The 16,368-nt window shown below is 43.9% G+C and overlaps 2 protein-coding genes across 8 annotated transcripts in view; both read right to left on the bottom strand.

Annotated features, from left to right (window-relative positions):
* Positions 1–10,305, bottom strand: part of NUP214 (nucleoporin 214) — an 81,969-nt gene extending 71,664 nt beyond the window's left edge. For 2 of the 5 annotated variants that reach the window (XM_048822634.2, XM_048822632.2), the window contains exons 1-9: positions 10,155–10,304; positions 7,531–7,726; positions 5,968–6,119; positions 4,526–4,730; positions 3,599–3,669; positions 3,180–3,243; positions 1,844–1,947; positions 1,113–1,219; positions 514–580 (exon numbers count right to left, since the gene is read on the bottom strand). In XM_048822634.2, coding sequence (XP_048678591.2) covers positions 514–580; positions 1,113–1,219; positions 1,844–1,947; positions 3,180–3,243; positions 3,599–3,669; positions 4,526–4,730; positions 5,968–6,119; positions 7,531–7,726; positions 10,155–10,196 — 1,008 coding nt within the window. In that variant the 5' untranslated portion in view covers positions 10,197–10,304. Of the gene's footprint in view, positions 1–513; positions 581–1,112; positions 1,220–1,843; positions 1,948–3,179; positions 3,244–3,598; positions 3,670–4,525; positions 4,731–5,967; positions 6,120–7,530; positions 7,727–10,154 lie in introns of those variants that run through there. The other 3 variants (XM_048822635.2, XM_048822631.2, XM_075120333.1) reach the window with 3 other exon arrangements.
* Positions 10,306–11,765: 1,460 nt separating this feature from the next.
* Positions 11,766–16,368, bottom strand: part of AIF1L (allograft inflammatory factor 1 like) — a 158,765-nt gene continuing 154,162 nt past the window's right edge. For all 3 annotated transcript variants that reach the window (XM_048823078.2, XM_048823079.2, XM_048823082.2), the window contains one exon: positions 11,766–13,843. In XM_048823078.2, the coding sequence (XP_048679035.1) occupies positions 13,756–13,843 (88 nt within the window). In that variant the 3' untranslated portion in view covers positions 11,766–13,755. The remainder of the gene's footprint in view (positions 13,844–16,368) is intronic.

Below are 16,368 nucleotides of genomic sequence, written 5' to 3'. Positions count from 1 at the left end.
TGGCTTTGGAATGTTAGCCAAAGATTTAGAAAGAATAGATAGCAACAAGATGAGCTATATCTGTCAAAATTTGCCAGATTAAAAAAAAAATCCTACAAATATCAAAAACCTTCACAAATTCCCGAGTGATTTTACATATGGTACTTACATTTTCTGGAATGAGTTCACTTTAAGTTTAAAGTTAAACTAATGAGCTCAGCAAGACTAAAGTCACCATGGTGAAAAGCGATTCAGGATGTTAAACTGGCACCAAGCCAGATGCCACATAGCCCTTTGGCACTTTGCTCATTACCTGCTATGCTTCAGTACAGTCGTCTACTTTCTGGTTACTAAAAACTCTCTGGCTCATAAGCAAGGCAAGGATGTAATAAAAATTTCCTTTCATCTTAAGAGTCTATGTATATCAAATGAGTCAACTCTGAGATGAGCATTCTCTAGCCCTCAGATTTTGATATCCAGATAGCTTTCCTGGAAAAGATACATTTAGTCAAGTGCAGCAGAAAGGAAGGTTACCTGGTCCGCTTGTCTAGAGAGAATGCTGACTTCTGTGGAAGCTGCTGACGCTGCCAGGACTAGATCCCTTCAAGTATAGAACCAAAACAGTGTTAAGTCCAAATATGATGACAACACACATAGAGTTCCTCAGCCCATACTATTGTAATGGGCATCCCAAATACTTATGGCATGCTATATGAATCAAGAATGAAACTGATTTATCATGCTCAAGTGGTAAAAGACAGGGGAGAAATACATGGAACTCTTCATCATTCCAAACAGGTGTCATTAGCAGTCAGGGGTTCAGTTACTTTGTCAGAGGTGATGAGATAAGATACTCATATAACATCATTATTCTAAGCCATTTGTGATGGAACAGAAATAAATAGTTTAACAAACAGGGCATAACATTCACACAGACCTGTGAACAGAAAAATCTAAAAGCCATGCACCACTTAAAGCATAAGTTTCATTCTTAGTGGAAAGCACGACTTTAAAAACCTTTGTGCATTTATGGCATATTATACATTTTTACCACCCAAAAACTGAGAAATTGATAATTTCTTTTGACCCATGTATAAAGAGCTGAAGACTTGGTCATAGGTCTCTACACTCACCACTCCTCAACATAGTTGAGAAAGTAATGATGCTGTCTCTCGGTGCAGCTACCATAGCAAGGCTCCATAAAATTCACAAACTTCTCTGGTCGTTTCTCTTCCTTTTTCTGCAGAGACCGGAGGAACAGAAATTGACATTCAATTTAGCTTCCATTAAAGCAAGTTAAGTCAGATTCTCATACAAATAGGCATACCTAGAGAATAGAATTACATTACACTTCTTAGAAATATGCTCAGATCATTACAAAGTTAATCAGGTCCAACTGTGTAAAGTGTGCAGGAGCAATCAGGACTGCATGTGTGCATCACTCTACACAAACAGTCCTAGGAGGGTACAATTTGGTATTGCATACAGCAGCAGGGTACAAAAAACAGTCTCTCGGTAGCCCACACTGCGATAAACCACAAGGTTACCTTCCAGAGCACCTGATACGCAGGACTTAAGTCCTATTAACTTGGAGACCTCAAAAGGTTTGCCACAGTCTAATCTCAATAGAAAATGGGATACTGATTTCTTCCCTATTGGACCCTACTTCAAGTTTTTGCCATTAAACCATTAAGCTTCAGAATTGAGTTTGATACTGGAACCTCTATTTGATGCTAACGAGAACTATAAAAAGAACATAGGACACTAATAAGCAGGTCAGAAGAACAAACAGTGCTACCATCACGTTCATTAGCATAAAATCCTTAAAATGAGAAAAATAAAGTTGAGACTTCCTAGCACTTACAGGCAATATGGCCATCACCACCTCTGGGGATGTTTCCAAGGTCCCATCTGCAGCCGCGTAAACTATAGTGAAGACGTAGGTGCCAACCCAAAGCACATCCAGGACTGGAAGAAAAATGAATAATCATCATCCAGAGACATCTTAAAGGAGCACTGCCTTGGATATTGTGTACTATGTGCAACTAAAACCAAACTCGAATGCCACTGTGACATTGTAAATCTCATAGGGATGGTTTACACCTCCGCAGTAGGACGAAGACAACTTCTAATGCGCTACCTAACCAACTACATGTCATCTAGCAGACAACATACAAGAAGTGTTTGAGTGACATTAGGAGACCGACTTGATGTGAGGAAATTCAGAAACAAAGCTGAAGCACGTACCTGGGCCAGTCTACTGTGCCTTGGTACACTGTGGGCAAGAACACACCATTGTCTTCACACACTGAACATATCTAATGATGGAGTTGAAGCTTTAACTCTAAATTTTCTGCATTTGCATCAGTATTAGAAAGTTCTGAATGTAGTTTTGTAGTGGTGGTTTGAATTTTATTATGAAATAAGGAAAATTATGAATAAAATAAGGTCAGTTCTCTCATGAAGTGTCTGGAAATCTCCATGGCAATATGTAATTGCAGCCTTTAGAAAGTACAGTCCATCTTAAAAGTTGTCATCACACATTGACCTAATGCACATGTTAGAAACCCTAGATATGCACAGGAGCTACTTTTCCCCACCACCACTAAGGTGCATCGCCCAAATTCATCTTAACATTTTAATTATTTAATTTTTTTGCATGTGCATTAAAAAGCAGCTTGTATTCATTTTAAAAAAACATTTAAGAGTTTTTTAAATGCTTGAATATTCATAGAATATGATGCCGGAAGACACCATTGTGATTATCTAGCCTGACCTCCTGTATAACACAGATCATGGGACTTCCCTGAACTAATTCCTGTTTGACCTAGAGCATATCTTTTAGCAAAACAGCCAATCTTGACTTAAAAATTTTCAGTGACGGCGAATCCACCAAAACTTTTTATGAGTTGTTCCAATGGTTAATTATCCTCACTGTTTAAAAGTTCATGCTTTATTTCTACATATGAATGTCCAACTGAAACAAGACCTTGTATATTAAATTTTGGCCTGGAGGCAGTTTTTATTACCAAATTAATCCCCTCTCCCCCCACCCCAAAAAAAGGTGTCTATGGCAGAAATGCTGGCACATCCTTAAGTACCTTAGCACCAACAAGAATCAACTTAAAGAGGACATGACATGGACATTACATTTTAATGGAAGAAAAAGTCAAAAAAAAAAAAAAGAAGAAATACTGTACCTTTAACAGGATTATCTGGGTCATAAAACGGAGGACAGGGAATTACTTTTTTCTCCTGCAGGCTCTGAAAGAAAAAGAATTCCTCTTTCAGAAATAAGAACACTAACAACCCCCATCAGGAGTTTTGCAGATCCCAAAGAGTTGTTTTTAGGGTGCTACAGGTCCTTTTTAAACAGCTGCCACATTCCTCCTCAGAGACCCTTGCATTTCAGCAGCAGCAGATGTCCCAATACCTCTCTCAAAGGCAGACTGAGATGCTTAATGTTTATGACGTGCTTGGAAAGTCTCACATGAAAGGCACTGTACTACCTACACTATGCTCCCAATATCAATAGCCACATGCTGATGAAAGGCAAAATTAAAGCTAATTAGAAGTCAGTGAAAAGAAACGTAATGAATTACTGCACACAAAAACTTACAGGCAGATACTGGACCACAGTGCCATTTTGTTTCCCTACAGCCAGTTGCTTTCCTTTGGGGCTCCAGCACACTAAGTAAACAAGAGGGTTTTATCAGCACAAAATAGAATGGCAGTGGAAGAATTGAACACTTACAGGACTTCCCAATGACAGCATCAGTAAACTAAATACCACTCAAACTAGAGCCAAACAGCCGATCCTACTGAAGTTGTCCTCTCTTGTGGATTCCATCCACTTTCATTACCATATGGCAATGCCGAAAGATGAGTCCAAAGAGGCTCCATGGCTCAGATTAATTAAAATTTCAGCAACATTTAACTTTCTGCATATCTGCCTTAGAGTCTGGCTACACACAAACTTGCAGTGGTTTAAACTGGTGAAAATCCTGTGATTTAAGAGTAGCCACAAAGTTGCACTGATTTAACTAAATCAATTTAAAAATCACACCTTTTGTAAAACCAGTGCAATGTGTGTTTGAACCAGGCCTCATCTGGGCTAGAAGTCTGGAGAATGCTTGCAAAACACCAATTCTGCTTGCTTGCATGCCACATCACAGAAGACAAAGTTCCTCAAGCACTGATGAAACTGAAAAATGCAGGGAAACAATTCTATTTTACCTGCAATACTGCGCCTTTCCCTCAAGCGATATTGAGGGCCTGATACAATGTAATCTTTTGTCAGAAACATTTAGCTCTAATTCTCAAAGTGGGCTGCTCAAAGAAGATCATGAAAAAAAATTTAGAAAACCGTTATTGGAATATAATTAAGTTCTATTTAAGTTTAACTCCATTTGCTCCCCAGGAGAAGATTTTAAAATTGCTGTAAAGGCAAATACGCTTGTCTCTCTAGTGACATCTACACTTCCACACTCTTTACAGCATCTTCCATCTTTACAAATTATCATTAAGTCAGAGCTGGGTCACCCACCTGATGTAACAGCCACCGAGGATGGAAGAGTGGCATACACTTTCACAGACTCTGTGACCTGCAGGACAGAGATACTACCATCGGACAGACAGACAGCGACCATGGAGGGGCTAGCAGGGTTCCACTTCAGATCACAGACCATTGCCATGCTGCCTGAGTCTTTGGCCAGTTTATGATAAGCAAATGGACGTTTCTGCTGTTTAGCCTTTTAAGAGAAAATAAATGAATGCCTCAGCCCATAAATTCAGTGTGCAAACAAGTTCTCCCAAACTCATAATCCATAACTATTTGGCCTTGCTGTACTGTAACAATTGTGATGTAGGAAAAAACACTGACTGCTACAGCACACAAACCAAGATTTAATGCAAGTTAAAGTGACATGTTTAGGTTAAAAGTTATGTATTTATTTAAAAATTCTTTCCTTGTGTCATGTTAATTTCTCCAGATTACTAAAAATTTTAAATATTGAGTTTATTTTTTCACCATATAGGTTAATTGGGAGGGAGGGGGGGAAGAGGAGGGAGAGAATTAGTTTCACTGTTGATTTCTTGTCTGTTTCCCTTTCCTATTCTATAGTGTTGCAATGGCTGGGTTGCGAACAATGAGGGGAATGTGTGAACGTATGAGCACATTGTTTAGCCAGAATATAAAAATGTCACTGCAAACGGATTAATATTTGTTTAAGTATGTTCAGCACTGCACAAGATCAAATATTGTCATTGTTTTTGGCATTCAATAATTGGGGGGTTTTAGGGTTTTTTTTTAAATCTATATTTGGACCTAAACAACCTGATAATGCCAGTAGAGCAGCTGTGGAAATACTGCTCCCTGTACTGGGGGCTCACATTCAATACTAAAGTTCAGTCTTCAGCACTCTAACATGCAAGCCCATGATACTTGATGCAAAGCAAGCAGTAAACTATACAAAATGTCATGTGGAATAATTGAACAAGGCCAAAATAAGTCATTTTCTAACACTACTGCAGTAGAATTTTTTCTGGATAACGATTTCATCTTTTCTTTCAACGTGTTCCTTATTCAGAGAGAAGTTACAGCTATGCAATAGCAAACAGACACACAATCACAAACACTGCTTAGCACAGCAGACAGGGCTAGCATACAAGCAGGAGTTTGAATTACCACATTCCAAGTCAGAGGTGGGGCTATTAATATTTGGCACTTTTCTTATTCACAGGGCTGTTTAAACATCAGTTGTGAGATCCTCACAACAGCCCTATGAGGTAGGCGAATAACCTCATTTTACAGATGGGGAAACTAAAGCAGATTTTAATTGAAAAGTTATTGAATAAACCTCACAGTTCTTTGCCTACAAAGCATACTCTACTGTGGACACGCAGGAAAACAATTTGAGATATCCCCTTTCTGCCATCAAATGCTCCCTTTCAAGGTGAAATTTGAACATCTGTTTGTATGTACCTTACCTGATTTGAGAACATGCGGACATCAAAAAAGCCAATGAAGGAACCAAACTCACTGGATGTCATGCAGACAGACAGTGTGAGGTTATCACAGCTCAGAGCCAGGTGATGCACAGGAAACTTCATAGGAACCAATATACTTTGAACATTTTCAACTTAAAAACAAAAGGAAACGGAAGAGGGAAGTATGGAGCGGTCACTATTAGAAAACAGTCAAAAGTAAGTGAGTCACTTTAAGCAGAATTATTAAGAAAAGTAAATACAGATGCCACCTGGTAACCTAAAGTGCATTCATGTAAAGCTAAACACTGCAGACTAATTCTAAAAGATGCGTAAAGACATGTACTCCACTTTCCATAAGTCAAGTCTGAATAATTTTTTGGATGCTTAACTATCTTGAAGAGGGACATTTCTCATTACAGGTTTTTGAGGAATTTCCTTGTTCTGGATCTTGGCATGTGGATTGCCCTAAAACTGAAGAGGCTGAGACTTACATCTACTTGGTTGTAAATTTTAATACACAAATTACTGGAAGGGTCAGATAGCACAGATCAAATCGAACTCATGACAATTTTTTTTTAAATTTGATGGATAATATCCCAGCAGGTCTCATTACTTTTGAGGCTAAGATATGGCATCAGAATCACAGAAATGAGAGGAAGACAATATTCCTTACAGCATCCAGTCCTGACCTTTATCAGAGACCAGATACTGGATCAGATGGATGATTTGATTTGATATAGCCAGGCAACTCCTAAATTCCTGTGAATATCAACTGTCAGAGCTAGGAGTCTGGTAACGCTTCTCAGGTGAAAGAACATACTTATATGGCACACACCACGATTGTACTTTTAATTACTTGGGAGACATTCAGATACTAACAACCACCCCTAAGGAAAAACAGCTTGATGAATTTATAGGTTTGTTTACATGAGCAAGAGGGTGTGTTAGGTAATTTATGAAGAAGTTACTGAGGGAAAATTAAATTGAAGAAATTACTTTTGCACTGAGGTCTGAAAGTGGTAGTTTTGTGATGACTCACCTCTTTTACTGGAGAGAGTTCCACAATCTAGGTTGAGCTCCTGTGAAAATTCTATCTCCTGCTCTCACAAGCCTCCCTAAGTGAGTTCACAGGTTCACTATTGTCCTGATTGACTGCAGCTGTCACAGGAGATCATGGTTGTGCACAAAACACCATTCTCTCCAGAAGCTAAAGTCAATCCCATGGAGGACTTTGAATATCAGGAGGGAAAAACTGAACAGGAATTTATTCACTGGGGAGCCCGTGCGGAGAGTACGGTATCCTGATAACATGTTCCCAGCAATTTATATTGCAAAGTGGACAACTGCTGCATCTTGTATCAGCTGGAGTTGCATCAGCATATGTTGCCTCGTTCCTAAATATAACAAATTCAAATAGTGAAGCCTGGTAGTCACAAATTCATGGATCGCCACAGCCAGGCCTGTATCAAATGGAATGTGGCACGAGTAGACTAATCAACTATGTCATAGACCTTCCAAATGCAGCTCTCTTCACTGTACAGCAATAATTTAAAAATAGCTTACCAATTTTATTGCGATCTTCTCCTGCTTGATTCTGAATGAGAAGGTTTTTAGTGTGAAAGATCTGCAGGCCAGTTGCTCCACCAGCAAAGACTAGCCCATATTTGTTCGAGATGGCAAGGAGACTGGAACGTTCTTTAGGGAGTTCGTCAGGAGCATCAAATATTCGGACTTTCTTCAACGCTCTGAACTGAAAATCCTGTCATAAAATAGAGTTAAAAAGCAATTTTAGTTGTATATATGTGGGGCAGGGAAGGGGACAGAAAACTGAGTTTCACTTACACCTGGAGAAACTGAACTCATTAAAAAGCACTTTACACTTTCCCACTACTATACATACAGCCTCTCAATTGTTACTTCCCACATGGTTGCCAAACCACGAGCTCCTGAAAATGATTTTGAACAGTTTACAGACCACAACGACAAAAATATTGACCCTAAAACTGACCCAAGGTAAAATCATTTGTTACAATCACTTCCAGATTTTTTAAAATATACAGAGAGTGATAGTTCCATGAATTATCTATAAACAGATGGGCCAGGGACTTCACTCAGCACATTTGGTATTAGTGAGATAAGTAATGCAGAATAGGAAAGGCTGTTATTAATCTCATGAAACACTTTAACCACAAACAGTAACAAGTGCCTTTTCAACAGGATATTGAAATCTCTCTCAGAGAGGTCTATTAAATCATTTCTTCTTCACTTTATCTACTTTGCAGCTTGAGCGCCAAGTTATTTTCAAGCATCTTTTTAAAAGTATTTTTCTATCAGGTGTCCTAAAATGGACCACTTCTTTTCACTGTTTACAAAAGAAATTAGGAAGTCACCATTTTAATTCCTGACAGGCATATTTTTTTTTCCAAAGTTTGATAATCCTTAATATACTTGGCACTAATTGGCAGCATTTGGAGAACATGAAGACTTTCCTAGAAGGTAGCACAAATCTTCAATTTGAAAAAAACCTGTGCGTCATGGCTAGTAGAGTCAGAGTGACAGTTAGGGGACACTCAACTTAAGAGTGGTATACGTGTCTGAACATATTTTTACCTGCTATTGTAGTAACACTTAAGATAACTATACCCAAAAGAGTAGGAAAAAAATCCCCCGCCTTCTCCCCCTTGAATGTTTACTTCGTGCATTTGGCAGTAGTTTGCGTGTAATCACACACACACACCCCTATTGTTTGCATTGGGCTTCTGCATCACACGAAACAGAAAAATAGGAAAAAAGGTGATTACAAACCATAACATTTAAAAGCTACATATAAGTGCTGATTGATTGGACAGAGAACTTAATGGTAACATTACGACTATGCAGAAAACATAGGTTCTGTTTAGGATTCCAGTCTCACTCTCAAATAGGTTGACACAAAAACACACAAACCAATGTTTTAAAATATAATGGTGGTGCCTAACGTTAGGCACCTAAACTAACTGCCTGACTGGGAGAGGGAGGATACTGACCACTCACTAGGGTGACCAGATGTCCTGATTTTATAGGAACAGTTCCACTATTCAGGGCTTTGTCTTATATAGCCACCTATTTTCACCCTGTTCTAATTTTTCACACTTGCTATCTGGTCACCCTAGCACAGGGGCTCTCCAAACTGGGGGTTGGGACCCCTCAGGAGGTCGCAAGGTTATTACACGGGGGGGGTCACAAGTTGTCAGCCTCCACCCCAAACCCCACTTCGCATCCAGCATTTACAATGGTGTTAAATATATTAAAAAGTGTTTTTACTTTATATTGGAGGGATTGCACTCAAAGGCTTGCTGTGTGAAAGGGGTCACCAGTACAAAAGTCTGAGAACTACTGCCCCAGCACCTGCTGATGTAAAAGGCACTTGTGGGTGCCCCACACCCCTGCAAAAAATATCAGGCCACTTATTTAGGTGTCCCCTTCCCTTAGGCACTTAGTAAAGTGCTTAAATATAGATACAGGTGTCTAACTCGATACCGCTGGGCATGGAAAACTGAGGAAGCAACTGCATCCTGCCATATGCAGCAATGTGTCAACTAAATAACCAGCCTTGCTACCAAGCTCTATGAGAGAAGCTGGCTTAGCTCCTGCCTGGAAAGAGAACCAGCCGCCCAGGCCGCCCCATGCGTGGCGCTCGCCTTGGTCCAGTGAGTAACATGGACCCCGACAACCTGGGGTCCCAGTTCCAGGGCTCCCCCTATATAGGGGAGAGGAGGATGACTGGGGCCGATGAAGAGGATACGTCTGAACACTGGAAGAGCGGACAGCTGCTGGGCTGGGTGACGGGCTGCCACCACCCCACCCCAGCTCCCCACCCCCAGCTCCCCGCCCCCCCGTCCACCCTAACAACCCCCCCACCCCAGCTCCCCGCCCCCCCCGTCCACCCTAACAATCCCCCCACCCCAGCTCCCCGCCCCCGGAACACAGCCCCCCCACCCCAGCTCCCTCCCCCCGCGTAGCTCCGCACCCCGGAACACAGGCTCCCCTCTCCCCCCCACCCCAGCAACTCCCTCCTACAACCCCCTTGGGGCCCAACGCAGGGGTCGAGCCCCTCCCGCCCCAGGGCCCACCAGGCCCCCACCAGGCGTCCTCCCGCAGCCCCAATGCTCCGCACCGGGCCCCCAAACCCGCCAGCCCTCCCGCACCTTCATCTCCCGCTCGGGGACCACGTCCATATCGTCCCCCATGGCTCCGGCTCAGCGCGGGCGCCAACCGCTCCGCGCCTCCTCCCCGCCCCCGCGCTGCGCAGGGACCTGAGCGGGCGTTTCCGCTTCCGGCGGCCATCAAGCCGAAAGAGCCGCTCTCGCCGCAGCGCTCTATGGTAGCGCCTCTGGCGCGGGGAGAAAGAAGCCTAGATAGAGGTTTAAGGTGGGGGGGGCGGGGCCTAATGCCCGGGGGTGGGAGCTTTGACAGGGAAGGGGCGTGGCCAAAGGGGTCAGGGGAGCCGTCCGCTCTGCGGGGCAGGGACCGTTGGTTTGTACAGCGCCTAGGGGAAACAGTCCAGGCTACAGCCACCTCCCGGTCACACAGTGATGCGAGAGACTTCCTTCCTGAGCACAGCTGAGGCTTACGACACTGCAAATCAGGAAGCGCCCCCCTTCCCCTGGCACCCAACACTAGAACAAGGTAGCAGGCGGATTTCATCTCTGCTTGGCTCCCTTGTTAAGCTGCGGGGGGCTGGAAAAGCAGCGCAGAGAGAGTTCAGCTGCAGCTGTAAGGTAGTACAAGGGCATGTGTTTATATCACCCTAATGGGCATTTTAGAGCCTACAAAACACTTTCAACTACTACCCCTTAAAACATTTTCTCTCTAGATCGAGTGGTAAAACCCTGTTTCGGGCAGGGGGAGCTGAAGGACAAAGGTTCTAGTCACAACTCCACACCTGGATGCAAGGATTAAATGTCATACTGTATTATGTGAAGCATGTAAGAATGTCAGAAAGTCTTCCAAGTGTAAACCTTCCCCCTTTTTAAAAACGAACAATACATTCTGAACTTGCACTGGCCCCAACGAGACATATACATTCTTTAGAGAGGCTGCTGGCAAGGCCTCGTCCCCACGTCCCACTATGCTGGGGCAAAAGGGCATCTCATACTCAGCCTTCCGTGATGATGGAAAAGAAATCCACCTGCCATCTCCTGGAACCATGAAGCTTGGTCACTGCTTGGATGATTATTTATGGAGACCCAGATGGTTTAGCCAAACCATTGTAAAAGCAAGGGTGGAGAAGATCTGTCAGAAGAGTCTTGTTGCTCCTGCCAGACAGGTGTGCACATCAAACAGTGACACTGAAGCAAGTGAGCAGCCAGGAGGCAGCCTGAAATTTATTTCATGAATGTTTGATTTTATAAAAAATAAAATAAAATAAACCTTCCCTTGCACTGTTTAACTCAAACATTGAAGCATTTGATCAGTTACTGACTTAAATGATTTTCACCTGTCTTATACTGATGTAATTTAAGTGCCTATTCTGGGGTTTGCACCCTTTTAACTAAATTGATTTAAAAACTAAGTTTTCGTTTATTGGGAACAACTTGAGTTTAGACAAGGCTCCGGAGTAGCAACATTAAATACACTTTTGCTTCACAGAGTTTCAGAAGATTTATTTTCAGTCTGTACAAGTAGAGCTGTGCTGCCCTCACCCACAATGTCTCTCTCCATTGCCGTTCTGAGACAAACAAGAATAGCAAGGCATTTTTTAAAAAGGGCAGCCTTTAGCAGGCGCAATAAGACAAGTTAGAGTTCCAAACAATAAATTGGGTATCTGTTTTTATTTAAGGCATGATTTAAAAAACCACAAAAGTTAAAAGCTGCCAAGGACAAAGGAAAAAAAAGCCAGAGTGGGAGGGAAGAAACACGATAAGCAATGAAACCCCAGGGGCAAACAACTACGTTCCAAGCATTGTAAATACAGAGTACACAGCAACGAACACTTCAATGTCCAGAGCACAGTCCTGCTAGATCTAAGTTCTGGTATGCAGGGGAGTCTTTCCCACCCCCAAAAGTGAGACATAAAGATCCCTGTTCCCATAAAAAAAAAAAGTTCACGTGCTCAATTTTAATCGCACAGTAGTCCCATTGAAATCAACTGACTCTGCATGTGAGTAAATTCAAGCACATAGGAAGGAGTATGTTTGGAGGATCAATGTCTAATTTAGGAGGTTTTGAGGGCATCAATATGAACAAACAGACTCATCCACAGTTCTTCTGGAACAGCTTAAAGACTCAGACTGGAGTCCCATTTCCTTGACCTACAGGTTCAGCACATCACAGGCCTCTTCTGTAAAATTCGAAGGCAAAAAAGCTGGGCTCATTCTCCCACCACCCCCAATATTTCAGGTGCAAGATAACAGCCAGTTCCAACTGGCTGTTAAAACGGGATTTATTCTAGGCACTTGAACGGATCAGTCAGTGGAGCAGAGGAAGGCTGCAAGCTTCAGAAGCCAGCCACTTATTCACATTACAAGGAAAACAAACCCAATATATTATGAAGTTTACATTTTAACTATATAAATATAAGCAGACAATGGATGCACAGCTTCTACCACAGATGACTTAACAGAATAGTTTCTCTAGCTTCTAAAAAGGAGATCACAGTTGCAAGGGCTTATTCCCCTTGGTCAAAGAGGGACCCTACGGGGTGCTTGCTCTCTGTCCTGCACCATAGTCAAAGACGGAAGTTTTTTGTTGTCTTCTGGTTGGAGGCCAGTGATTGTGATTGGGAGGGCAATTCTTGCCTATTTTTAGTCTCACTGCTGTTATGAGCTCCTTTAAGTTACAGCTATGCAGGAATTCTTTAAGTTACTTGTGCATTCTTTAGTAGTTGCCATATAAGCAAACAATTATATGTTCCTGCAGACAGCTTGAGAAGTACACTTAGGGCTTAAATCGTGCACCTTGGGCAGGCAAAATACTGGTGGATGTCAGTGAGAATTTTGCCTGCCTTAGAACTGCAAGACAGAATGGGAAATCCAGGCCTCATTAGAAAGTCAATGGCAAAATTCCCATTGATTTCAGTAGGGCCAGGATCTCACCCAGAGGCTTTAACAGGTCCGCACTCTCATGGATTTGCACCCTAGTTCAAAAAGACACATGCAAGGTGTAACCACCAGCAAAATCTCTTCCACAGTCCTGATCAACAACGAAAGGAAACAGGGCCCCAAAGAGCCATCCCAGTTCGGCACCAGATCCCGCGCATCCTGGAACTGGATGGAGGCGTAGGGTAGAGCTGAGAAGGCACGTTACAAGGTGTGGCAGGGCAGTACTCATCAGCAGCCTCAGGAGACGCAGATAGCAAGGTAGTGACTGGCAGCAAGGCCATGTTAAGAACATACCAATTTCCCATGGGAGTGACTGGAGGATGCTCTGTGCCGAATGCAGATTCGGCATTTGATTCATTGTGGCTCAGGATCCACCTGTTCAAAAGGAGGCAGCCCTTTCTAGCAGAGAGATCCATGCTAGAGACCACAGAGATCAATCAGCAATTTCTCACCTGAGAACCACAGGTGGGGTTGCAGTTATTTTTGGTTTCACATTTACACTTTTGCTACCGATGAAACTGGCTAGGGGACGCAGCAAAGAGACAGCTACCTGTGAACTGGGGGTCCTTGGGCTTCCCTTGTCATTCCTCTTCTAAGGCAGATTAGTTTCTATCACTAAGACTGACCAATGTAAAAGTAACAAAACAGGTAACCCTCCTTACAGACCACCATGGTGCTGACAGATTTGGCTCTCAGCCTATTGCCTTCAGGGAAGACTGGCAATATCTCTCTCTGGAGGTGGGCCAGAAGGCTTTGGGATGTTTTCATTGGCTTTTCCTTCAAACAGCATGACTCTGGAAAAAACAAACAGTCAGAAGCATGAGTTAAGAAAACAGGTGAAAGTTTAACCCATCACCAGGATCGACAACATCTGTTGGAAAACAACAAGGTCTTTCTCCTATGCTAGAAAGTCCAGTAGTTGGAATGCAAAACTGGGTGTCAGGATTCCTGGGTTTTATTCCTAGCTCTGCCCCTGACATACTTTGGGCAGTGTCTTCACCCTTCCGCGTATCCATTTCCCTAACAGTGAAACAGAGATGTTCTACATTGCACAGGAGTGTTGTGAGGCTCAATACATGCCAGCAAAGTGCTCGGAGATCCCCAGATGCAAGGCCTTATAGATGTGCAGAATAGTAACTGGTTTATGTTTTTCTTGATCCGCTCTAAGCTGCAAAAATATGGCTGTGCTATTTCCCCATCGCCACCACTACTCTGTAGCCAGTAGAGGGCAGTATTGCCAACACAGTACAAGGCACAGTATCTCATTTTTGAAGCAGCCATAAAAGTTGTGCCTTGAATGTCACTTGCAAAGTCGCCCATTTGGTTCCCATCTGAGAGCGCAAGGGATTTGTATGTTCACTTTAAGCAGCCACTTGAAGTTGATTGAGAACACATGGCAGATCACTGCTTCTAATACACTATGCCTACAGACATGTGCATTGGACAGCATAACTAGCCACCCCCTGGAAACTACACTGCATGCACATTCATAAGCAACAACAAGCAATCCACAGCGACTGTGTGCTGGAGAAGGAGGAGGAGTGACTGCCGATTGGGTGGGGTTGTAACTGGAAAGAGAATCCAGAATGCTTTTTAAACTGTCACTGCTTTATTCCTCCCTCAGAATTGTAGCCACTTAGCAGCTGGCAGCTGCTATCTTGGTTTGGTGGCTTTTGCTGGGACTGGAACTTTGCATTTACAATTGGAGCAGAAACTCAACCCTGGCCTGAGGACAATGGGATGCTTGTTTGGGTGTCTGCTGAGAAGGGACCTGTCTCTGTCTACCTAAAACTAGTCATATTGGGGCAGAGGATGGAGAGTATCAAACAGGCTTCAGCAGGGGAAGAAGGTTGCCAAGGTTGCCATGAGCGTTTGTGGTAGGAGTCACGGAACTATTAGGAACAAATCCATCGCTGGGGGAGAAAACTCCAGAAACATCCTTCACTAACATACTAACCAAGGGCAGTTAAGGGGAGAGGGGTGGTAAAGATTTCCCTCACCATAAATACACAGCAGATTAATGGCAATTGTTCTGCTGGTGTGGGGAATAAAATGATTCCCTTAACATCCACTTTGGAGAGCCAGTCGCACTAGAGGTATCCTTCAGAAACGGACGAGGGGCACAGAGGAGAGAGGACCCCATCTATCCATCTCGGTTAAGCACAAAAGCAGTGCTAGCATGGTTGGTGGCCATGAAAGGCAGAGAGGATTGAGGAGGGTGGGGAAGGAGCCCATAGACTCCACCCCACTGCTAGGGGCAGCCAAGCTGGTGCCCAGAAGCCATTTGTTACAACAGCAGGGCTTTCACCGCCCTCGTCAGGAGGGCACAAAAGGCTGTGAGAAGCTTACACTAGTGGCTCATACCACAGTAGAAGTGCCTCCCCTCCCCCGCATGCACTGCTTCAAACGTGCCTCCTCCACCCGCTCCGGTGCCAAGGGAACAAGGAAAATCTTGGCACCAGGCAGGGGCGACTCTGGAATGGATGTGAGGAGATGGGAAGGGGCATTCTGTAGAAAGAGGCAAGTGACAGGAGCCTCCCTGCTTCTCTGCACGGTCGCTGAATTCCCAGTTCAGTGCGGACGCCTTTCAGACAGGAAAGCAAGAGGGAACCTACTGTCCTGCAAACCCGGGCAGACTCAGGTGGGAGAGAGGCAAAAAAGATCTAATCGCTACACTAGCCTCCCCCACCCCCGTCTAGGGTTACAGCTAGATTGGGGCATGAGCGTGATAGGACCTGGGTGGTCCCTGGGGAACACCTGTGTGGACACACACCAGGCCACAGCCTGACTACGAGGCTATGTCTGTACTGCAATCACAGAGCGTGACTGCAGCTCACGTAGATGCAATCTAGCTAGCTCGGTTACCGGCGCAGTGAATCACGGCAGCATGGGCTACAGTACAGGGCTGACCCCATGAGTAATGACCCAGGGTTCCAGGCAGGCTTGGGCAAGCCGTGCTGAGGTGCGTGGTGCCGTGGCTTCGTTTCTATTGGCACCCAAGCTAGCTAGATCGAGCTAGCTGGCGTACATCTACTCGAGCTGCAGCGGCACCCCATGATAGGCCTATTGTGACTGTGTGGCGCACCACCTAGGAGGGCTGTGAGACGGGCCACAGGCTCAACCAGGCAAGTGGCCGAGGACTCCAGCGTACTGCATCCTGTGTGCTTTGGAGCTGCTTTAACCCTGCCATGTCAATGCAGGACAAAGCCTCTTCCAGATACACCAGGCACCTCTGTAGCACATTCCTGGCAGCATGAGGTGGTGACAGACTTAGGACAGCCCTACCCCTGGATCTGGCACATGGTCCAACTTTGGAAGG

Source organism: Caretta caretta, chromosome 16 (assembly GCF_965140235.1).
Source record: "Caretta caretta isolate rCarCar2 chromosome 16, rCarCar1.hap1, whole genome shotgun sequence".
Taxonomy (NCBI): Eukaryota; Metazoa; Chordata; order Testudines; family Cheloniidae; genus Caretta; species Caretta caretta.
Note: the sequence above shows the minus strand (reverse complement) of the source record. Positions and strands in the feature narration are given on the sequence as shown.